The sequence below is a fragment of the Pelmatolapia mariae genome, linkage group LG8 (genome assembly GCF_036321145.2).
Source record: "Pelmatolapia mariae isolate MD_Pm_ZW linkage group LG8, Pm_UMD_F_2, whole genome shotgun sequence".
NCBI lineage: Eukaryota > Metazoa > Chordata > Actinopteri > Cichliformes > Cichlidae > Pelmatolapia > Pelmatolapia mariae.
In genome coordinates this window covers 29,309,248-29,333,679 of record NC_086234.1, presented here as the reverse complement: position 1 = coordinate 29,333,679, position 24,432 = coordinate 29,309,248, and the positions used below count along the sequence as shown (strand labels likewise).

Below are 24,432 nucleotides of genomic sequence, written 5' to 3'. Positions count from 1 at the left end.
AGGTGTTTTTCAGTAGGACAAGCTGTGAAATTCTTTAAAAGACAGTCCAAAATGTATTTACGTTTACTAAACGTGTCCACTGGGCTGGATTGTATATTTTTGATCATAAAGCCAGCGGGCACCGATGGCGGTTGGAGAGAGTACCAGATGGGAGTGCGGTCACATAACTCCACAGCAGCTCGTCCAGCTGTGAAACCTTAAGTGTTTTCTTCCTGTAGATGGCTCCAGTTGATTAACACCGGTCTTTCTTCCATTTCAACTACACAGTGATGGACACTTAATGAGTGCCAACAGCACACTGTAAAGGAAAGCAGTGAACCTTATAAAACCGAGAAAGCAAAAATCAAATCCAGAGTAAGAGTTTTGTCCTGACTGAAAGACAGAATTGTGCTTGAATATGATTAATGGAACAGCCCAGTTTCAGCTGTTCAAGTTCAACACATTCAGCTTGTAAAGTCAAATAAAATGAACTTTTCCCTTAAAATAACAGTTGGGAGTAGATATCCTGTGCTTTCATGTTTTTACGCTCAACGTGTGGGACTTGTTCGAGGTTGTTTTTGGGGTAGAAGTAGATGTACCTACTGAGGATGTAGCAGCCCTAAAGACTCAAACAAATGCAATAAAAATGTTAGAAATCAATAAATGATCACTGGCCAAGTCTTTCTCTCAGTTAGAGAGCGGTGAGTGAGTGCTGACCCGATGTTTCTCCTCCACAGCTCTGCTCTCTCTCCCGTGTACTTAATCTTCTTTCTTTGTGTCTTCAGCCAAGCAAACCTTCAACTTTGAAGAGTACAACTTCTCCCAGTCCACCTTAGAGCAGGTAGGCTTACAGGTCAGGCGGTCAGTTTGTACTTCCACTGGACCTCTGGATTATTCACTCCAAGTGTTCCTCGTTTCCTTTTGTCCTGCAGGTGTTTATGGAGTTTGCCAAGGAGCAGGAGAACGAGGAGGACGAGGTGGGCTCCCTCAGCACAACTTTCCAGTGGCAGCGGCTGCGCCAGGACGGCTCCGTCTCGGTCAACCACACAGACAGCATCGTGCACCAGCTCTGAACTCCACCCAAGAGGGAGCTGCCCGGTAACTGACCAGAAACCCGAAACTGTCAGGCTTCAGCGCCTGAGGGCTCACGCCAGCGCTGCCCCGCAAACTGCACGCCCACCGCCTTTAAAATGATAGTCGGACCTGGGTGGGTGGAGGGGGCGGGCCTTGCATACACTGGGATTGACTGTGTGTTTGGGCTGTTGTGGCCTTTTCCTGTGTGCCTGTGGGAGCGCATGTGTGTATTGCTGTCGTCCATCGGTGCTCGGTGCTCTCTGAATCGCACTGACCGAGGGGCCTGCAGTCTTTCTCAGCACGCTGATGCCACACTTAAGCCGCAGCTTAAGGGCATCTGCACCAAAAAAATACCGTTCCATATCATTTAAGCCAGGAGTGAGGAACTCCAGGCTTCAAGGGTTGGTGTCCTGCAGGTTTTAGATTTGTCTAGCACAGTATCTGTACTTCATTACTTCCCACCTCTGAGGGTATTTCTACTCCTTCTACTTCTCTGCTAGACTCCAGATGGATGTGAATGATTAATGGATAAATCAGTCACTTCAGCACCTGTTTTAAAGTTATATGTGCATTTCTCTCATTTGCCTTTTGTTCTTCCTCTTTGGTTTCCGCCTGTGTGCAGGACGCTCCTCCAGATGTAGTCGTGTTTATGTGAACCATCTGACGCATGAGGGGGAGTCTGCCTGTTACCTGGCAGCGCAGCGTGGACACCTGGAGGTGGTCCAACTGCTCCTCAGAGCACACGCTGATATCAACCAGCTCACTAACGACTTGTCCTGTCCTGTTTATGAAGGTATTACAACTGCACTTCACTGATGTTTAATTTTTTTCTGTTTTTGCTTGTCTAACCCTTTAAGCTCCTCTAACCAAATGAATGTCCCAAAATTTGCTTCCAGCTGTTAGCCACGGGCACACAGATGTTGTAGAACTGCTGGTAAGCAAAGGTGCTGAGGTCAACAGAATATACACAGAGTCCAGCTGGACCTGCCTGCATCAAGCTGCATATAAGGTAGGCATAAGCATTAGCACTCACGTTCTTAAACGAACAGTTTTCATTTAACACTAGATCATGACTTTTAGGATTTGATCAGGAAAGCATGGTCACATCTGTTGGGGATTTTCCCTTATTTCCCTTATGTTTTCTGACTGGCTGCAAGGCACAGAGAGAGAGAGACTTTGTGCATGTATTAACCTTTTTATTACATTTCACTTATAAATGAACTAATTTTTTTACCTTTAAACACCTGCAGAAAAAGTGCAAACTGGCACATAAAATTTCAGCAGAATGCAGGGATGCAGTGATTTCTTGTGATGCTCACTGTGAAGAATGTAGGGCTTAAACGTTCCTGCTCTCTGCTGCCAGCATTAACAGTGGGGTCCTTGTGTGTTTGCTGATTGTATTTAAGATCATGTTTCTCCCAAAGGGCCACACTAAGATCGTGCGCATTCTTGTTAACAAATGCAACCTGGAGGCAGTAGATGATCACAGGATTTCCCCGTTATTTGTGGCTGCAGCGTACGGACAGAGGGGGTGCCTGGAAATACTTGTTAACGCCGGTAAATATGATTTACTTTTAATGGTAGCTGTACTTTTTTTCCTCCTTGTTAAAGGATCTCATGCTCCATGTCCTCTTGGCCTCTTCTTTAGGAAGTAATTAAGTAAAATAGATTACACAGTTAATTTTTTAACCTGCTTTCACTTCAGGTGCCAACGTGAACACGCAGGCAGTTGATCTGAGTACACCTCTGTTCATCGCCTCTCAGGAGGGACACCAGGCCTGCGTGGACTTCCTGTTGGACCACGGGGCTGACCCTAACATGGTCTGCAGTCACGATTGGGCCCCAGTTGGCCATTCACGCCGCAGCCCAGTTTGGTCACATTGGGTACTGACACATAACTTAACCTCTTTTAAAATAAGGCTGATTGTGTATTTTTGACGTTTTGATATTCTGTCACTCCAGTATCCGCAGGAGCCTCATAGCTGTTATGGATCGTGCGTGCGACCACGGCAAGAGCATGGTGAGTCCGGTGCATGTGGCTATCAACAGTGATCAGACCAAGAGTGTGGAATTGCTGTTGAGGGAAGGTTAGAGCCCAGACGCCCAGGATGGGAGTCAAAGGGAGTCAAAGAGGAGGTACTGGTCCGTGTGTGTGACCAGTACCTCCTCTTTGACTCCCATCACCCTCTGGAACACAAACTTGGAGTAATTAGGACACTACACCACCGGGCAGAACATGTTCCCTCTAAGCCTGAAGGAAAAAAGAAGGAACACACACATGTAAAGGAAGCACTCAAAACATGCGGTCATCCTAATTGGGCGTTCATAAAGTCAGCAAAGAGGCACAGAAAAGAAGATCAGACACCAGTGAGGGAGGATAAGAAAGACAGACGCAACAACTTTGTCATCCCCTATGTAGCCGGTGTATCAGAAAAACTCAGGAGAGTTTTCTCCAAGCACGACATCACCCGAAAGACAAAACTCCAAAACACAAACTTAACAATGTGGTGTATGCTGTACAGTGTAGCGAGGAATGCCCAGACCTCTACATTGGAGAGACCAAACAGCCACTTCACAAGCGCATGGCACAACATAGAAGAGCCACCTCCACAGGACAAGACTCAGCAGTCCATCTGCATCTAAAGGATAAAGGTCACTCTTTCGAGGATGCCAGTGTTCACATCTTGGACAGAGAGGACAGATGGTTTGAAAGAGGAGTGAAAGAGGCCATCTATGTCCACTGTGAGCGACCATCTTTGAACAGAGGCGGTGGTTTACGACACCAACTGTCTGCCATGTATAATCCAGTTTTGAGTTCCCTCCCCAGACGCCTTAACGCCCACTCACATCCTGGGCCATCTGACCTCAGGAAATCACATGATAAGGTGGGGCCAGGTTTGACAAAATTGACAAATGAAATAACTGAAAATAAAATGATCATTTCCATGACTTTATTCAAAACCCTTTGCTGGCAGTGGCATCATCAGATGCTGGGTTTCCTCTTTGTAATGCTGAGCCAGGCCTTTAGTGCGCTGGCTTTCACTTGCTGTTTGTTTGTGGGCCTTTCTGTCCCAAGTTTAGTCTTCAACAAGTGAAATGCATGCTCAGTTGGGTTAAGATCCGGTGAATATTCCACTTCTTTGCTTTAATAAACTAATGGGGTGCTTTGGCTGTATGTTTTGGGTCATTGTACAGATGTCACACTGCCCCCGCCATGTTGTACAGATGATGTGGCATGCTTTGGATCATGAGCCGTTCCATGCCTTTGTTAGGATGATTTTGATGATTTTGTCATTGTTGTGCTTAAATTTGTAAACCTTGCCCTAAACTGTATGATCAAAGACATTCTTCTGTTCTCCTCCCCCCACATGTAGGATGGTAGAGAAGGAAGGGTATAGTGTTTAACTGCAGGCACATCCTATGTGAAGGTTCTGTTTTCTTATTTAGTAAAGGATGTTTACTTGCTGCCATTTATGGCCTCACCTATGTTTGAATCCTCCCTTAGTTATGCTGCAATCCGGTCGTTTAGTGATGACGTGACGAATCCTACTTCCGGACCTAAAGTAGTCTGCGTTTAATATGGCTTTTGTGTTGTTAACATGTTTAATGTTTTGTATTTTCTTCTATTTACCTTATGATGTAATTACAGCCCAGCCCATGCAGCAGTATATGAATGACTAACCTCGTATTGTGGATGAATTATCTCAGTTGTTCTCCTGGCTGAAGTTTGGTCCTTTTACAGCATCCTGCCATGCGATTACATTTGTTCCTGACCACTAGAACACTCACGTTAACTTTTATCGAGTGGAAAATAAGTTAGCTTGTTTATATTATTTTTTTTATATAGATTTTAAATCTCAGCCAGGGTTAAAATGTGTTCATCTAAACGTACGCAGTTTATTACACAAGATGGACCTGGTCAGAATTTGGGTGAAATCAACAAACGCGGATATTGTGATTATCTCCGAAACTTGGTTGTCCAAATCTATTACAGATGATGACATCAACATAACGGGATACAATCTTTATCGCACAGATAGGCCTAGGAAAGGTGGAGGCGTAGCAATTTATGTTAAGTCAAGATATGAAGTATCCATTGTTTTATCTGTATCTATTCCTAAACAAATGGAATTCTTGGCTTTGGATATTAAAATAGTAGAGTCTCTTTCTATAACAGTTGTTGGGTGCTATAGGCCTCCGTCTGCTGTAAAGGAAACTTTATTATCTCTAAAGCATCTTCTGTCTAAATTAAAATACAACGAACTTCTACTGGCCGGAGACTTGAACTGGGACTGGCTGAATATAGTTTCTGATGATTTTAAATCTTTCTGTGACTCTGTTAATCTTACCCAGTTGGTCAATCTACCTACAAGGCCAAATATAAAGAGTCCTGACAAATCTACTTTGACCTAATTCTAACAAACGTCCCTCATAAGTTTCTGTCGTTAGGCGTGTTTTGTAACGATTTAAGCGATCACTGTGTAGTTGCTACCTGTAGGAACACCAAAATCCCTAAATGTAAACCGCGTATTATTTATAAAAGAAATTTTAAAATATTTAATGAGCAAGCGTTTCATTATGACTTGTCTACGGTAAACTGGGAATACTTGAGTCTGATACCTGACATTCATCTGGCTTGGGATTATTTTAAAGAAATTTTTATGAAGATTTTAAATAAGCATGCACCTACTAGAAAATTTAGGGTTAAGGGACAGGAAAACCCTTGGTTTTCATCGGAATTATCAGAGTCTATCCATCAGCGTAACGTGGCATGGGCAAAAGCTAGGAAAAACGATTCCCTGACTGATTGGTTAGACTTCAGGAAATTAAGAAACAAATGTACGACACTTATCAAGAAGGCTAAATCAGAATATTATTTATCTGTTACCACAGAAAGTCTCAATAACCCTCAGAAATTTTGGAAAGTAATTAAGTCCTTATCTATAAATAAAACATCACAGGCTCTTCCAAAATTCATCCTAAAAGATTCTGTCCCAGTTTATGACAGAACTGAGGTCTTAAACAGTTTTAATAAGCACTTCGTAGATACTGGTTTTTTATTTAACACTGTGGGAGCAGCCCCCATGATTCCTTGCATAGAACCCCAAATATATTCTGGGGAGCTTTTTGATTTTTCTCCTTTTTCTGTCCAGGAAGTGCATAAAGCTCTTAAAGCCTTAGATCAAAGGAAACCCCCAGGGCCAGACTTAATAGAGCCCTATTTTCTGAAAATAGCAGCTGATTACATTGCACAACCTCTTACGATCCTTTTTAATCTTTCAATCCAAAATAAAGAAATTCCACTTGTTTGGAAGTCTGCTTCTGTTACGCCAATATTAAAAGGAGGCGACCCGGCCATTTTGACTAACTACAGGCCAATATCAAACTTGTGTGTTTTGGCAAAAGTCCTTGAATCTCTCGTCAGTGAGCAATTAAAAGAGTTCTTGTACTCTAACGAAGTTCTTTCAAAACTACAATCTGGGTTTAGAAAGCAGCATAGTGCTGTCACGGCTGCCACAAAAGTGATAAATGACATACTTGTTGCTCTCGATAAAAAACAGCACTGTGCTTCTCTTTTTATTGACCTGTCAAAAGCCTTTGACACTGTGGATCACGCCATTTTAAAGCATAGGCTGCTTTCTTTAGGGCTGTCTAGACATGTTGTCTCCTGGTTTACTAATTATTTGAGTGACAGGACTCAATGCATTAAATGTGAAAATCTGTGCTCAGAACTTCTGAATATTCACACTGGGGTGCCACAGGGCTCAATCTTAGGACCTCTGATGTTCATCATGTATATAAATGATTTGGGACAAAATGTGTCCAATGCTAGTATGCATTTCTATGCTGATGACACAGTTATTTATTCCTTTGGCTCAAACCTTGAAAAAGCAATACAATCTTTGCAGAAAGCTTTTGACGTGGTTCAGCACACACTTTTGGAGCTGAAATTGGTTCTCAATGCTGATAAGACCAAGCTAATGTTGTTTTCAAACATGAAGAGATTTCCTCAAACTGTCCCTGTGGTGTCCACTCTTGAGGGAGACCTCATAGAAGTGGTGCATACGTATAAATATCTTGGCTTTTTAATTGATGATTCTTTGACCTTTAAACCTCACATAGACAATCTTGTGAAAAAACTCAAATTAAAATTGGGATTTTTCTTTCGAAACAAATTTTTTGTTTTTCTTTTGAGACAAAAAAGCGTCTTGTAAATGCTACATTTTTATCTGTTTTAGATTATGGTGATCTGCTGTACATGAATGCTTCCGCCCAGTGTCTTCATAAGATTGACTCAGTATATCATGCCTCTCTACGGTTTATTACAAACTGTAGGGCTTTGACCCATTGTTGTGATCTGTACGCTCGAGTGGGATGGCCTTCGTTGTCCTCCAGGAGGTTTGCTCACTGGTGCATCTTTATTTATAAGGCCCTGCTTGGGCAAGTGCCCACCTACATTTGCGATCTGCTCACACGGAAAAGTACTGTTTCTTACAGCCTGCGTTCAAGCGATCTTTTGTTGCTCAATGTTCCATTTGCCAGAACTGAACTGGGAAGAGGGCTTTTACTTATGCTGCCCCATCCACATGGAACACGATGCAAAAAGATTGGAAGATAGCAGATCTTATTTCATTAAATGCCTTTAAGTCTAGATTGAGAGAGCCAGAGAAAATTGTTTTTAAAATGTAATCGTTATTTTACAATATGTATGTAACTTTGTAATTTTAATGTGTTGTCGCCTCTTGGCCAGGACTCCCTTGAAAAAGAGGTTATTAATCTCAATGGGACTTTTCCTGGTTAAATAAAGGTTATAATAAAAAAAAATATTATGCTAACATAGCTGTGTCGCTAGCGGTCACGTAGCACATCATTATATAGCAGCTAGCCAAACTTCAGTAAACCTACAAACGTCACTGCTGTTTAGTTTTCTGTCTTCATTTATGTTGGAAGTGATAACAGAGCTGTACGTTTTAATTAGTTTCCAAAACTCCGCAGTCAGGACATGATATATTGTATTTAGATAGCAGGAAGTTAGCTCGCTAACTTCTAACGCCGTTAAATGTCATAAATTCCGTTTTCATGGATGCCTGGATGTTAAACTCAATTGTTACACCTGGTAGAGCAGAACATTGATCATTTTATTAAAGGTGAAAGACTTTAGACAGTTTTTCAACTCTCAGTAATGCCACAGTGATCGTTTGATATATGGACCTGCAGCGGAGTTTAGGCCCAGACAGAATGACCGGATAGGTGTAGGCTGCTGGGGGATTCCCATGATGCATTGAGTATTTCTTCTTCAGTCGCCTTTCTCACTTTCACTCTCCCTCCTTCTCAATTTATACACCTCTCTGAATTTAATTATTAGTTATTATCAATCTCTGGCTTTCTTCCCCAGCGTGTCTTTGTCCTGTCTTTCTCCTCTCTCCCGCAAACCAGTCGAGGTGGATGACCTGGTTCTGTTGGAGGATTCTTCCTCTTAAAAGGTTTCTCCATGTAACGATCTGCTAGGGAGTGTTGGGAGCCATAGCCCCATCCCCCAGGGCATGAAGCAGGTATGGAGGAGATCCAGGCCCCAGACATCCAGAGGGCCCAGAATACGAGGACCCAAGGAGGACCACCTGAGGGGCAACCGTGCCACCCTCCTGGGAAGAGCTGAGGAGAGCCCCAAACGAGAGGTCACCCAGCAGCCACGGAGCAGAGGCCAGAGGGGGTTGCAGTGACGTGCCTGCGGGCTCTGCCGGCAGCCAGCTGTACCAGAGAGGACCGGGCCTCAGGCCCAGAGGCCCTTGCTTCCAGGCTTCCTCTGTTCCACATCACTGACTGCTGGTTCCTTGTGTGTTGCTGTCAAAAGAAGCACATTCCTCTGTTGTTTTGGCATGTGGGATATTGCCGTGGTAGTTTTGGTGAAGCCAAAGACAGACAACAAAATCTTCCTCTTTTGCAACTGGAGGAGCTGGGGAGGAAGCTCTGGGTTGTTTGCCCTGTGCCAGTTTTCAGCTGAGGAGTTCCTCTGCCAAGATGACCGAAGTAAAGACGTTGTTCTTGGAGCTCCTCTGTCAGTTGGAGTCTGAACCCCATGCCATTTTTTACTTCCTGAGAACTTCCAGTGTTGTCATCCAACATGCTATGTATTGCTTTATTCTGGTGTAGAATCTCCACTTCATCTATAATCTTCCAATCCTCACACCTTGGCCTCCCGTGCAGGTTTGTAAGGGTGCACAGCAGCTAAAAGATCTCCTTTGTTATAGAAAAGTCAAAAGTTGATGTCAGGCTGCTAATGCAGGAAACTGCACACAGGTTGCGCCCTGCTTTGATACCAGTGGGCGCTGGATTGTAGAGCAGTGTCTCTTCAGTAGTGGGACCCACATGGTTTTCCTTTCATGAGAGATCCACTCAGTTGCCGGCTCCTCGTTCTCAGAAAATGCTCCTGTGGTTTTCCATCAGCTGCTCAGCCTCCCCCTCCATGCCGCCCAACCCCAATCCTCCCCCAAAGAAGAGGATTCAGGCACTGGCTAGTACTCATCATCAGTGGCGATGCAGTAAGCCTCTTTGGAGATTGTCCCCTCATCTTCTGGAGAGGAAGTTTCTTCATCTTGGGCAGATGTCTTTTCTGCAAGGCCAGAGGACTGCTGCTGTCCTTGCTCTCTGACCAGATCATATAGGCAGTGCTTGAAGCAGTGATGACATTCTTGCCATATTGCCAGAATAAATGATCTGGAAGCTGTTAGGCTTACTTACAGCAGTAGCTCTGTCTGCACCTGCGTAAACTCCAGGACACGTTTACAAACAGTGTTTGTTGTCCTGTGATTGGGTTGTTTTTTTTTTCTTTAAGAGGTTATATTTGGGGTATGGTCTCTTTTTATGAAAAATACAAGAGTAAAAGTGCTTTTAGCATGTGCTTCAAAGCTAAGTTTGACTGGGAACCTCAAAGCTCAATAGCCTGCACCCACAGAAATTCACTGCTGCCTATGTAATATTTCATGCGTCATTATTTATTCCCATCTATCTTGCAAATACATGTTTGTGCTGCAATGTAATGCACAAACACAAACTATTGGATCCTGTTAAGATTCAAAATTGGAGAAAAGGAGTACGGAGGGCTCCCAAGCAAATAACAACTTTGGTCCACGAGGTATGATCAAAGCAAAGATTTATTGGTTACATGCATGGAGTTCAACACTGTGCAGATTCAGCATTGAACTATCTTACAATAGTCAGAACAAAGACTTTATAGGGGTGAAATAGTCCAGCCCCCCTTCTGTTGCCAGGCAGACCCAACATCTCCTACGTCAATCCAAAACCACAATTATTCAGTTAACTTTTGACACAGTTTAAAAAGAACATTGTCTTCGCGTCGAAGCCAGGTGTCTTCCTGTTGTCCCCGGACGCTCGCTTATCTGTCTGGAACATCAGGCACACGTTCTGCACAAACTTTTACATATGCAGGCACAATTTTGCAGTTGCAAGCAAAGCATGATCAACTGTTACCTAACTAAATGAGTCTATCTAATATGTGTGTGTGTGTGTGTATGTGTCAGCCTCTGCTTGCACCTTATTTGACCTCTCTAACTATACGTGTCTGTATGTGTGTGTATGTCTGTGCATGTGTGATCCTTACGCTGCACTTTGATTGACCTCAGCTTAGGCACCCAGGCTAAGGCCATCCTGTGTGTACTGATCTTGACTTATATGTAAAATATATAAAATATATAAAACAAATGTTTCAATCTACTACAACTGCTTAAAACCTAATCAAAGCTTAATCAAAGATATAAATGCATAATAAAACAGCCTGCTCAAAACACCTTACAATCTAACTCTGCTTTCAGTTTCACTTTTGCAAAGCATACTCTGCACAAGCCTGTGTTTCCTGTCAAGACCTTTTAGGCCCAGAGTTAGACCTTTTCTTCTATAAAGTAATGTGGCCAGCAAATACGTATTCAGATTATAAATTCAAATCTCAATAATCCTTAAGATCAAACCGATGTCAAAATTGTTTCATTCTTTTGGTCCATTGGAGTGTGGTAAGCCGTCAAAGGCCGCTACTAGAAACTAGGAATGTTACATTAAATTGCTTGTTTGGCCAAAAATGGGTAAATGATGTAATTTGGTAAAATAAAAACCATTAAAAACTAAAATTTTCATGTGTTGAGTTTAGAATGAAACCAATTTTACCTAAATTGCATGATTTAGTACTGTCAGTAGCAAAGAATCAAAAAAGGTGGTTATAATGGGTTTCAGTTGGTCAAAACTGGCCACGATAGTGGCAAAAGGAACAATTTGGTGTATAGTGTATATTATTGACATTATTAAATCGTCAAAACGCTTAAACGGTCACAAAAAATCTCCATTAGAGATTCTTTCACCGGGTTCCTGTGGAGCTTTTAGCCATAACACATGGTCTCTATCAGCCAACAGGGTGCTCTCCTGGGAGTCACTGCTTTGGTCAGGACTGTAGCCAACCATCTGCTGGCTGTAGCTTCATATTTAGTATCCAGACATCAGTTATTTTATTTAAATACTGTATATGGAAATCGGGGTCTAAAATGCACCTGTTTGTGCAGGTACGACTACGATCCTGACAAACCCTCAAAGGATATTGAGCCTTCTACCACATCGTGGCAGGAAGAGGAGCAGGACTCGCTGCGGCAGTCCCTCCATGCTCTTCAGACACAGTTTGCCACTGAGCGTGCTCAGAGGGAGGAAGCAGAGCGAGAGGCTGAGCTGCTCGCCAGAGAAAATGCAGAGCTAGAGCAGCAGCTGGCCAGGATGGCAGGATGTCAGGTAAGACTGACACCAGTATCTCTCGCTCTTTATCACTTCTGTTCTTAAATTTGTTTCCGACTTGCATCCATCCACTTTCTTGATCACTAATCCAATTTAAGGTCACGGGTGGCACGTAGCACCCTGGACAGGTCGCCAGTCTAACAGTTTGTCCAACTGTCTATCTTCATCAGGCCAGACTGTCTGAGCTGGAGCGCGAGGCGGAGGAGCTTCATCAGCTCTGGAAATCAGAATCCTCTACAAGATGCAACAGGCCAGACGTCCTCCACGGCCTGCTGCTGCACACAGTGTTCCTCAACCCAGAGGAGGAGAATGACGGAGAGGCATCTTTGCCTAAAAGCCCCACGGTCCCGAAGCGCTGGAGAAGTGAGCGGCTGATGAAGGCGACGCAGATGCCAGACTCTCCTGACAGGGTCTATGCCACGAGTGCTCCTGCGTGCGCCGGGCCGAGGTAGTGAAATATCGCGGGATCTCGCTGCTCAACGAGGTTGACGCCCAGTACAGCGCCTTGCAGGTGAAGTCCGACGAGCTGCTTCGGCGCTGCCAATCTGAGGAAGACGAGCAGGACAAACTGAGCCACAAGTCAGTGCAGACTGCATCCCTCATCGCCACCACATTCCCTCCTCTGACAGACAGGGAGGACTTTGAGGATGACTTTCACCAGCCGGAGTCCAAGGAACTCTTCAGGGAAATTTTCTCCCGCATCCAGAAAACCAAGGAAGACCTGATTGAAAACCGGGGGAAACACTCAGCTGGGAAAGCTCTGCCTAATTAAACACTTGTAAAAAGTTAAAGGGGGAAAAAACAAGAACATAATGAAAGACTAATAACCATCTTCCTGTTTTGGAACAACTCTTTGAAAGACTAATCTGCCCAGAAACTGTGATTACCGTACAAACAGCTTAACAGATAAGGGCAACGCAGGAACACAAAGGCTAACACCACCAGCTCACGTTGCAGCTGTGCCTCGTTTTGCACAGAAACACCAGTGCCTGACGCCACCGTCTCTACTGTGCAATCGCTTTACCTCAAAGCGATTGCACTGGGGGGGTTGTGAACAACCCCCCCCCAGGAGGTTGTTCACAAACAACCTCCTGGGGGAACATTTCTGGGGGAAAATTGTCTTCCTTTAAGCCGACTACACTTTATTTTGAGTCACACAGTTTCCTTTTAGAGAAGTAGCATTCTAAAGTAAAATCATCGGAAAGTTCCCAGTAAAGATACAAAACTCTAGAAAATATAGAAAGTGTACGTCTTCCTTCTTCCTTAGAGTAAATACTTCCTGGAAATCAAACCACATCAAAGCTTCAACTTAGGCTCTGTGAAATTTGTTCTAGACTAAGGTAACACCCAACAAGTAGTCTGAAACATAAATGTGTTTAAATTTTACTGTCGGAGAAGACAAATATCCCAAAAAAGTACACATTCAAGAAGCTAGAGCTGGGACTTTTAGCTTCTTTAATGAAAAACCAGCAGTGGTCCACTGTTTTCTGATTCTGCTCCGCTGATGGAAATCTCCGCCCTTTAGCCTATCGGTGCTCTACCAGCCTCTAGTTAACGGTGCGTCTCAGCAGGTATTGTGCTGAGACCAGAAAGGGAACAAAAGCAATAAAAGTTGTTGGCCAGGCAGCTAAACAATGACTGCATCTCGTCTCAACTCTTTGGGGTCATTATCACATGATCACAATCGCTTTTATATATTGACTGCAAACGGCGTTGCTCTTTCTGGGAAATTTCCAACATCATTATTAGGAAATTATGGACCTGTGAAATAGAAGACCATCTCTGTTTTGTTTGTTTGTTTGTTTTTAACAGAGCTCATGTGAGCTGAAATACTTTATAATTTCTACTTCACTGCTGTAGCAAAAAAGTGAATTTCTCGATGGTAGTTTTCCTGCACTTGTTAGAGTCACCATTGCAAGGTTGACTGATTCTAGGTATACAATGAATGACGTATTTGTGATGGAGTTCAGAGGTGATTTTAGGTGCTCTAATATATTAGGATTTTTGTAACTGATGCATTATCCTCCTGAATTTATACTTGATTGTCTTATGGTAGTTTAGATGGCTGTAAGCGAATGTTATAATAAAGTTTACCAAAATATTAACTGTGTACTTGATAATATAACCTGTAACAGTGTCTTGAAGTATGATTAGAAGCTTTTTCTTAGCAGCAGTTCTGTTGCTTCTGCTGCCCGATGTTCACGAGTCCTTGTTCAGCTTAATAACTGTGCACTGCTGTATCTGTAGATGTCTGTAAAATCTCAATGAGATGCACTTTAGAATTGCGCAGGCGTTTTCAATGCTCTTCTGACACTTTGCGCGTGTGTTGTAAATGTAGCTAGCTAATGCTACATGTGATGTGCTACTGTCTCCTTCAGAGACCTGAATAATCTGCTGTGTTTTTTGCCTGTTTCATGGTTAATGTTACTTCTCTGAGCCATTAAAACCTGAAGCAAGCTGAGATGGAAGCATGTGTGTGTGTGTGTGTGTACCATGTTTACATCTTTGTGGGGTCCAAAAATTGGAAGTTTACTGTACTTGTGGGGAGAAACAGCCGTTATGGGGACAAAATCGCCGTCCAGACAAGTCTGAAGGCATTTTTGAGACTCAAAATGAGGTTTTACTGTCAGGGTTAGGGTTAGGCATTCACTTTTGATGGTTAGGGTAAGCGGCTAGGCAACGCATTGTCAATTAGATGTCCCCACAAGCTTATGAAAACACAACTCTGGATGTGTGTTTTTACTCTAAAATACAATTAAATCTTATCTATCGAGTAAAACGTCACTGATCCGCTTTAACAATCAGATAAAAGCTTTGAAGTCAGCCACACAGACACAGTGCTAAGGCCCAGCCCAGTCTAAAAATAAAACAAGAGTCATTACAAATTAAAATGAGATAACTGCCCTGAGCCTTGTGGGAAAATAATGGTGCTGTAGCAAGAAAGAATTAGAAGTTATATAAAAACAAACAGTTTATGGGTTATGTAAACATCTTTAACCAGCAGCACAGTAAGCAGAGACACAGTGGGATTTTTCTAAATGCTTAATTTTAATAACAGACAATCCAAGAAGTCTGTGCTTAGGTTGAAGGTGCAGGTGTGCATTAGTGGCGGGATCAGGAAGGACATCTGTGTTTGTTTTGCATAAGAAGAGCAACTATGGAAGTTTTATTATGGTCAAATAGTCTGAACGTTTTGGCATTAATTGCATAAATGTTTATTAGGTTTTAATTTTTAAAAGGGAATCTTCTTTGTGTCTGTTGACATCTACGTACAAAGTAATTCACATTAACTACTAACTTGTACCCCAGCATTCATCGTGGCTCTGGTAAAATCATGTTAAGAGACTAGTCAGGTGAAATTCATCCCCCGGTCTCGCTTCCAAGGGCTGCTACCCTCCCTTTATTTTGGGATGTGTTGCTACGGTCTTCCTTCCTTCTTCCTTCTCTCTCTTCTACGGCCTCAACCAGTGAAAAGCTTGCTGAATTGGGTTAAGATCCGGTGACTGACTTGGCCATTCAAAAATAGTCCACTTGTTTGCTTTAATAAACTAATGTGGTGTTCATGTCACACCACACAACATGTTGTACAGATGATGTGGTATGCTTTGTATCATGAGCCGTTCCATGCCTTCTCCATACTTGGAGGGCATGGTGCTTGTGCTGTAGCAGCTCCAAAAACTGCTGAACGATCTGCCTTTAGAGATTAGACAGGCCTCGATTTGTTCCACCACCTGCCTTTAAATAATGGCAGGGATACACAAACCTGCACAGGTAAACATTTGATTATGCAGAGATATTTTTGGGCAGCATTTATTGTATAAAAAGTGAGTCTGATCCTTTAACTTATTTTTCTGACTTAATATTGCACTTTTATCAGGTGTAAACAGTTTTTAGTGCAGCCATGTGGCTCTGTGTTACCGGGGATTTGGTGCAACTGGATTAGATTTGATGTAGAACAACTTTTTTTCCCTCGGGAGGAACCAGAGGAGCTTTCTGATGGTGACTTTGAAAGTCCAGTCTGCCGGAGAAGATCAGGTATGTCTGAAAAATGAAAATGGAGAGTACGCTGAATGAAAACTTATTGAGGTTGTAAGCTCAATGACCAGTGTCATATAATTAATATATGCTTAGTGCTTATTTTCTTATTATATTGTTTTATGTACTTTAATAATGAGGGTTTGTAAAGCAAGGCCACTTTTGACTCACAAACTAAGTGCTCAGCCAGACTGAAAAACAGGAAGTTAGTGTAGAGCTGTACAAGCATATTAATAAATACAGGAAGCCAGACAGAAAAGAGGAACTTGTGCCATATAAGGAATGTTTGTATCGAAAACTGTGTGACGTGTAAAGTACCAAAATAATACCTATATGAGACACAGTTTATGATTCTAATGTTAGAGATCCTGCAACTGGCGTTTGGGCTGTGCAGGGGTCTCTCTCTTCCAGAAGATGATAGAATAAAAAAGAAATATAAATGTTTTATACACACTATGAGTCGGTTTTCTCTGTTCTGTCATGGGGACAAAACAATCGGGGTTTAATACCAGCTAGACTTTGTGACTGCAGTGAGTATGAACATAATTCCTGGGGGGTTTGTTTGTTCGTTTGTTTGACGAGGGCATCGTTAATGTGTCTGATTTTAATTTTTACCGATAATCACAGGTGATTATGGCCAAGCAGGAATATGTGTCCAACTTTCACTAGAATTAATATAAGGAGATATTAAGGCTCTGTTAAGATTACGAAACAAGTCGTGCTGACCTTCTTTCCTTTATTCAGTGCATCGTGCGTTGCCAACATCACCAGGTGAAAGTGAGGCCAAGCATCAGGAAACAGAAGGCTGCACTCAGGACAGTGAAAATGAGGAACAGGCAGAGGGACAGCAGATCCATATAATGTGGCAAAATTTAAAGAAATCCTTCATTCTAGATGTTGGCTAGGATATTGTTTTGATGCAGATTTGCAATTTGTATGTTTGTTTTTGTTGAATCACTGCAACTTTAAGATTTACATTTAATCATTCTATTTTTTGAAAATGATGCAATGTGAGAAATTCTTCAAGGCTGACATGTTTTCTGATTCCTCATCAGTAGCGGTTTTTGATACGGGAGACACGGGCGGTTGCCCGGAGCGGCATCACGGCATCGGCAAAAAAAAAAAAAAAAAAAAATGCACGTACTCATGCTGACCCGACGTCATGCCAGCGCATATCGGGAATGGCATAGGCACCGATTGGTTTTCTATCGCCCATTTGCTGGGAGTAAGGGCGCCCTCCGTTTGCGAGGTGCGCCTGCTGCTTGCGGCACATGGAGGAGAGGGCGGGGCGGCGGGGGATTCACTGGCTGGCTGGAGCAGCGTTTAATAACCCACCCCCAAAATAAAACAAAAATAAAAACAAACCAACAAACACGAAAACACCATTTGCACCGATGTTTTTTCGAAATTCTATAAGCGAAAAGTGAGCGCGAGAGCCCTCGGTGCGCCTTGCTGCTGAAGTCAAAGTAAACTTTATTGTCATCTCCGCTACATACATACATAGGTATATAGAGAGACGAGACGACGAGGCTCCAGTTACAGCAGTGCAAGTAAACAAACAAATAAATACAAGAAGAGTAAGAAAATAAATATACACTTTAGGACCAGGGGTAAAGGGATCAATAACAATTTAAAATTTATAATTTACAGTTTGATGATTTAAAGTCTCACACACAACACATCGAAAGGTGAGGGGGGCGGCTGCTTCCAAATAGAGCACATTTCATTCATAATGATGTAAATCCAAGCCCATTATGTATTCTTGATTTGAATAGTGGGTTGTGTGAAATCCCAGAAATAAACCCTAGACAAAGTGAATCTGTGAACTAAGGTGTAGGTTTATTAGGTTATGTTGTGGTGATCCAAGAGCTGGGGAGTGCAAAATTACAAGACAAGAACAGTTCAAAGTCATCAGGTGCTCAGTTTAGAAAAAAAGAGAAGAAAGAAGTGGAGGAGAAACGAAAGATACAGGTAAGCAGATGTGTCATTGGATAATGGCGGGTTATGTATCCTGAAACAATCAGAATCAGAATACTTTTTTAATCCCTAAGGAAATTATGTGGGTTACAGTTGCTCCAAGAAGAAATGGTAAAAATAGTAACAGTAACAGACTAAACTCCAAACAATACTTTATGTTACAGATTTTAATATTAATTAGTCAGTGTCAATTGTTGATTTGTCCTGTTCTCATTGTATGATGAATTATGATGGCTGTTTGGTAGCTGTTTGCATACAATGCATACTCTCTCTCTCCTCATGTGTGTGTGTGTGTTTCTCTGGCGAAATTCAGTATGGTTCCGACAACAGTTTTATGTTAATGTATAATCCTTAATATGTTTTATGTGTGTGTGTTTGTGTGTGTGTGGAGGGGGCGCCAGAGGGAGTGTTCACCCGGGGTGTTAGCCCTCTTTTTCTGGAGGAAGATGAAGCTCTTGAAGAGGCAATTCAGCGTAGCCTTCTCGAAGAGTCTGATAGACCGAGTGCAGTTCATGATTCAAGGTAAGATTTGAAAATAACCTTTGATTATTGAATATTTTATTTGCGTGTTAACTTGCATCATTTCTTTAAGTTAAACAATTACAAAGGTATTTTTTGACTAAGTTAAAATGCACAATCACAGCATAATTTTCTCTTGTAACTCTGTGCACTTGGGTCAGATGTAGAATAGAATAAAACTGAATGCCTTTGTACGTCTGTATAATGTTTAAGTCTTTAATAATATTTATTTGCTTGGGTATTTTAGGAGTTTTTTTCTAAACATGGAGAAAAAAATGGAAGAAACCGATCTGAATTTTCCGTCTCCTGCTGCCGACGATCGCTGTGAGCTCAGAGGGCAATTGGTCTGCAAAGCTGGAACTGGAGTGAGGGAGAGAGGAGTCATCATCCAGATCAGATTGCCGCTACTCCATTAGCGGTCCAGACACCAGTGAAGATGAAGAGGACAACACTACTTGGGTGTCTTTTCATTTTCTTGTTCACTCAGAAAACTAGACTGTTACTCTAGAATTGCATATAAATGGTTTATGCACCATTTAAACAATTTTCATATATTTATGTTACTACTAATAACATATGAAACGTTGTACTTGATTCCATATATTTCTCACACTGTACATGTTTGTCTTTAAAATAATGCCACATGCTGTTTGTTTGATGTACTAGAATAATGAAGGACAATAAATTAATATTGAGTACAGTGGTGTCTGTAACTTATATAAGTTAGCGATATAAGAAATATCTCTAACTTACAAGGGAAATATAAGGGAATTTACAAAATGTCTTACTTGCAGGAACCCAAAGAAGTGTTTTTGTGGTTAAAAAAAAAAAAAAAAGAAAAAAAAGAAAAAGAAAAGTGTTTTAATCTGTACCAAAATAAAATTTAACTGAAGCATAAAAAAGGGCATGTCTTTTTCGTCGTGGGTTTGCTTTTTTCTGCCTGCAAAGTCTGTAACATCTGGAGAAATTACTTTCTTTAAAACACTTGTCTTGTGATATCTTGTGTAATGTTCACATATGTCCGCTAGGGGGAGCGCGATGGCCACAGTTGGACAATTTAAATTGCAGTAAGGTATTTTTTCTTGTGTAATCACGTTTTATTTTTATACTCCAGTGTTAATCCAGTCTTTGCATGTATCCCCTGGAAGATGCATTTGACTTTAATTGATTCAGTATTTATAATTCAATTTTTTTTGAAAAGATCGTAAATACTGCATTGGTAATATGATGTATTTTTTTTTTTCTTTAAATGCACATGTGTATCTTTTAATTTTTGATTACCCAAAAACTGTAGCCATTAATTTAGAGCACAGCTTACATAACTTCTGGACAATATGTTTTTCACTGAGTCATGACCAACCTGCACTAGCTGAAGAGTGTCACTGTATATGGACATTATTTATCCATCACACATTCATGTATGACTTAACCTGTAATACAAGTGGGAAAAAATCCACTAAATATAACCTACCATACTGTCAAAACTTTGGCTTCCAGCTAAAGCAGAGAACTGAATATATCGCCCAGATAAAAAGAAAGTAGAGTATTTAAAAAAAACCCTCCTGGTCCTCTATGTTTTACTAAATAATTACTAAATAGTTTTAGCAAAAAAGTTTTTGGAAAGTTCGTTTTTCCAAATGGGAAACGAGGTTGCCTTTTTGTATTCGGATTGTATGTCACGGTTTGCCCTGGCAAAACGTGGGGATGTGGGGAAGGAGGACCGATAGCTGGACTCTTTAGTGAAGACAATGCGTTTATTTACAGTGTGGTTAACAAACAGATGCACAATTAACCAACCATACATACCATACATAGACATACGACCTTTCAATGAACTTAAACTGTGTGTATGAGGTATGCAGAAAAGCAGAAGTAAGCGTCTTGCTAAACTATAAAAACAGGAACTTGCGATAGGTCATTTAAAGGTGTGAAAGGTCTTGCACTTTAAGAAACAGAACAGTCTGGTTTCTAAAGCTATAATGGAAATTATAACGTCGAGGCTGCTTCCTCTCATCTCATGGTACACAAGTGCACACAGAATCTTAACAGACCTAATAAGGATAAGATATTTTATCAGCAAACAAATGATTATATGTTTCTAAACACAAATGACAATGTAAAAAATATCAATCCTAACAGCCACCCCACAGAAAAGTGCTAGAAACCTTTGCATCCTCTAATTGTACTCAAATCCAATACAACTTAATGATACATAGCACTTTAAAATACCCAGCACAGGACCAAAGTGCTGCACAGTAAATAAGTTAAAAACAATAAAGTAAAACAATGTGTGTGGCAGTCAATGTGTCGTAAGGAACCATCAGTGGGTGGTTTCCTCCACCTGGAACAGAGCAGCAGGGTGGAGAAGAAAGACAACAGGCTGTGGCAACACTATGTGACATCTTAACATCTACCAGGTGGTCCATCACAACTTTGAGACCGAATTTTCATCTATTCAAAACACCAAAATGGACAAGCTTCTAACAGAAAAACTGCCAAAATGATTGTATGGCACTTCAGTTAATATGCAACAAAAATCAAAGGGTTGGGTAAAGTTGCTATAACAGCAACTGTAAAGCAGACGTATGGGGAAATGGTATTGATCTTCTAAATAGCGCTTCGCAGACTTCCATCTGATTTATTTTTACAGGCTATGCATAAAAAAGAAGTCAAGCTTTCTGTGTTATCTGTTTGTGATGGCAGAGAAACGAGGAAAACCCTGTTTGTGTGTTTGCTGTGTGAGATTTACCTCTGGCTTCCAGCTCCAGTTTCTTTTTCCTGGCCCAGATATTATGATAATTCTCTGCAAGCAGCTCTGCCATTGACTGGAGAAGTTAATATTTGACATGTGACTCTTTTACACTGCGCTGATCAATTCATCCATCAATCAATCTGCATTATCAGCTCCCAATCTGGCTTTGCATGCATTGTGTTCTTGTGAGTAATTTACCTGCAAGTCTCTGGACAATGTCACATTACTCATATCAGTGGGTCTTGGACTGAAAGCTGAAGCTCCTTCAAAAGAAAGCTGTTGGAGATTGAACACACAGCATTATATATGATGTCACCTTTCCCTCTGATCCATAATGAGTACCTCGGGAACAAATGTAAGAATAGCTGGTGTTCATATACACCTGACTGGCCTGTGATATCCTTCTGGGCTTGTTGTGAAGGTTGACAGAGTCTCCCTCTCTGATCCTGTCAATGCTCCAACCCCATGAAAGCATGGTCTTCAGAGACTCTCTGATGGGCCAGCAGTACGTCTCTTTATCCTGCAAAGTCACAGTTTACTTTCAGATGTACTGCAAAAACCGAACAAAGCATGAACTCAGACACACCAACAGATGATCTTCTGCAGGATCATTTGATCACATGTCTGTTTCCACATCAGCTGATACATTTCCGTTCATTCAATTAGTAAATCTCATTTGAAGCTCATTACAACTGTGAGACTTTATATACACAACTGGACGTTTTCTTGGCACACTTAGTTAATGAGTGTAGATACAAATGTAGTGTCATGATGGAAGCATCTAGAGGATCAGTGACAGAACTAGAATCCATGAAAACTCCATTGTAATGTGTATTTCAATGAGCACTGCAAAATGAAGCACAAAAGCTTCATTTCTCCAGTTAATTATTAAATAATAAAACTGATACGTTTCTCTTTTGCAACAAATATTATATAACACATTGGAGATGAAGTGTATGTAAATAAATATCTAAAGTTTATCTAAAAGAAAGAGAAGAGAAAAAAATACTGGTGACCAGTAGCACCCCTCAGCCTTTTAGCAGATATACCGATGGTATCCATTTCAAAATCCTACATCACCTCGGTGTGAAGTTCTCTCATTCACAAGAATTTCAGAAAACTCACTTTGACCTTGAGGTCACTGAGATTTGATCTCCTCTGACATTTTTAGTAAATGCACCTGTAGTATCAATTTCAGAAAACTGAACCATGAGGTCAGGGTCAGTGAGATTCAAACTCCTCTCACATCTTTACCTGTGCTATCAATTTGAAGCTCCTACATTTTTGAGTTACTGCATTCACAAACGTAGGTGTTCACGCTCAGCCACCAGGGTGACGACAACACCCCATCAGCCTTTTACTGCTAAAGAGGAAAAACGGACTTTTTCAGTTTTCAGGTATGAGTTTGGTGTAGCAGCCAGGAGAGCTACCTGTGATTCAATACAGATGCATACCATGCTGTTTTTCATCATTAATAAGCTATCACTGACCCAAATGTAGCACTCACACAAACTATACAAATCTTTTGTAAAATATAGAAACTTCCACAGAAAGATGTCTGCATGCAGACTACCTTTTCAGACAGGCTTTTGTATGGTTTCAGGAGTGGATGGTTCTTGCTGATTTCACACATCTGGTCTCCATATGACCAGCCATTGGAAAACTACAAAATATAATTTCACATTTACAGATCAGATTTCACAGCAACCAAAAGCAGTTCTATTTTGCTACATTTCGTGATGATAACAAGAAACACTAAGACATTTTTAAAAAGCACACAAACATTTTCCCCTCAATGTTATTCAATGTTTACAAGAAATGTTTCTTTCTCTAAAAAAGTATCAGCAGAATAAGCTGGTATATTGACATTTATGTCAATCATTGGCTTAAAATAGAGTATACCGTAAAGTTTGCCAAACAGCATACATATGTAACAGAATGTTTTATATATTACAGCTGTGGGGTGTGTTCTTCTATGTGTAATCATTGGGTGCATTTGTTATCAGTGACTGTGAAAGACTGTTGATGTACCACACTGTTTTTGTCGTCATGGTGAGGGGAAAAACAGTATGATCAGGAAATACAACACAGAACAAGAATAAAATCATACATACCTTTTCTATACACCACTTCTCATGGATGTGCTCTGCATATCTGGTTATAAAACAATCCAGTTTCTCTGGAACAGTCACACTGTCAAAGCGAGACAAAACAAACCACTCCATTAGAAACAGAAACACAAAGATGAGAAAATAGAAATCTGCATCTGGATCTGTGTCAGTGTCCAGTGCCAGGAAATGACTGAAGGCACTTCAGTGGAGCATTATGGAGTCCTGCATCAAAAACTGAAATATAAATAAATATACAGTTATGCTCATAACTTTATTTATCATTTCAAATGTGTTAATCGCCAGACTGTACACTTAGGAATTTATCCTGCTACGTCTCTCAGCAGTCAACGCTACACTATCAGTTAACTATCGGTTAGCACTAGTGATCCAGCTGAGACCAGTCCATACACGTACCATAACACTACCATAACCCATTAGAGTATAAAAACTTAAAGTTAAGTTTTGAAAAAATACATGGATCAAACTTTACAGTTAGTTTGACCATTCAGTCATTTGACACTGCAAATCACCAAAACTATTTCCTGTAAACATCCATTCGTTCTTCCATTTCAATCTAATCTAGTAGAAACAATTTAAAAGAAAATAAATACAGAAAAATAATAATTCTTGCACACAAGCTTCCTCATAGATCCCAACCCAGATGTGGAGGTTACTTCTGAAACTGGTCAAACTTCATTTAGCCGATTGTTGGCTGGGTTGTTACTTCTTCAGACCTGTTTGAATGAATAGCATTGTTATTCATTTTTTTCTGTTAGAATGCAACTTAATATTTTGATTTATTCTTTAGATTTCATTAATCTCTTAAATTGTGCAAAAGTCTTGAGCCACTCACAATTTCTTTACATTTTACATAAGAGACTTTCACCTAATTGTTCTTTTTTAAAGTTCTCCTGAAGGCTTCAAAGAACAACTTTGAAGCTGTTTGTTCTTTGGACATTGGCTTCTTTTTGAATCATTTTAAGTCCTGTCTTCATACTTAAGAGGGGAATGTTTTTTCAATGAAAGTGTGTTTGACCAGTGTCAACTTGACAGATGTGCAGGTGTGCAACGTATCAGCTGTTTGGGCTATGTCTTTAGAAATGTGAACAAAAACATGAAGAAACCTCACAGTGGACATTAGAAGACTACCAAAAACAAACAGTCTATGTCTCTATGTGAATTCCATAAATTTAAGGC

At 41.0% G+C, this 24,432-nt stretch overlaps 1 protein-coding gene, 1 long non-coding RNA gene and 1 pseudogene across 2 annotated transcripts; 2 read left to right on the top strand and 1 right to left on the bottom strand.

Annotated features, from left to right (window-relative positions):
- Positions 1-645: 645 nt before the first annotated feature.
- Positions 646-1,093, top strand: LOC134632671 (uncharacterized). Its single transcript, XR_010094563.1, has 3 exons — positions 646-680; positions 765-820; positions 912-1,093. It is a non-coding gene; the product is annotated as an uncharacterized LOC134632671 (long non-coding RNA).
- Positions 1,094-1,274: 181 nt separating this feature from the next.
- Positions 1,275-12,631, top strand: LOC134633400 (ankyrin repeat and KH domain-containing protein 1-like; annotated as a pseudogene).
- Positions 12,632-20,119: 7,488 nt separating this feature from the next.
- LOC134633340 (ryanodine receptor 2-like) lies at positions 20,120-23,926 on the bottom strand. The gene is made up of 7 exons (XM_063482211.1): positions 23,910-23,926; positions 23,239-23,317; positions 22,698-22,787; positions 21,507-21,644; positions 21,323-21,400; positions 21,122-21,197; positions 20,120-20,713 (listed from the first exon to the last, which is right to left on the bottom strand). The coding sequence occupies exons 3-7, from the start codon at positions 22,755-22,757 to the stop codon at positions 20,637-20,639; spliced, it is 429 nt and encodes a 142-aa protein (XP_063338281.1). The 5' UTR covers positions 22,758-22,787; positions 23,239-23,317; positions 23,910-23,926; the 3' UTR covers positions 20,120-20,636.
- Between the last annotated feature and the right edge of the window lie 506 nt (positions 23,927-24,432).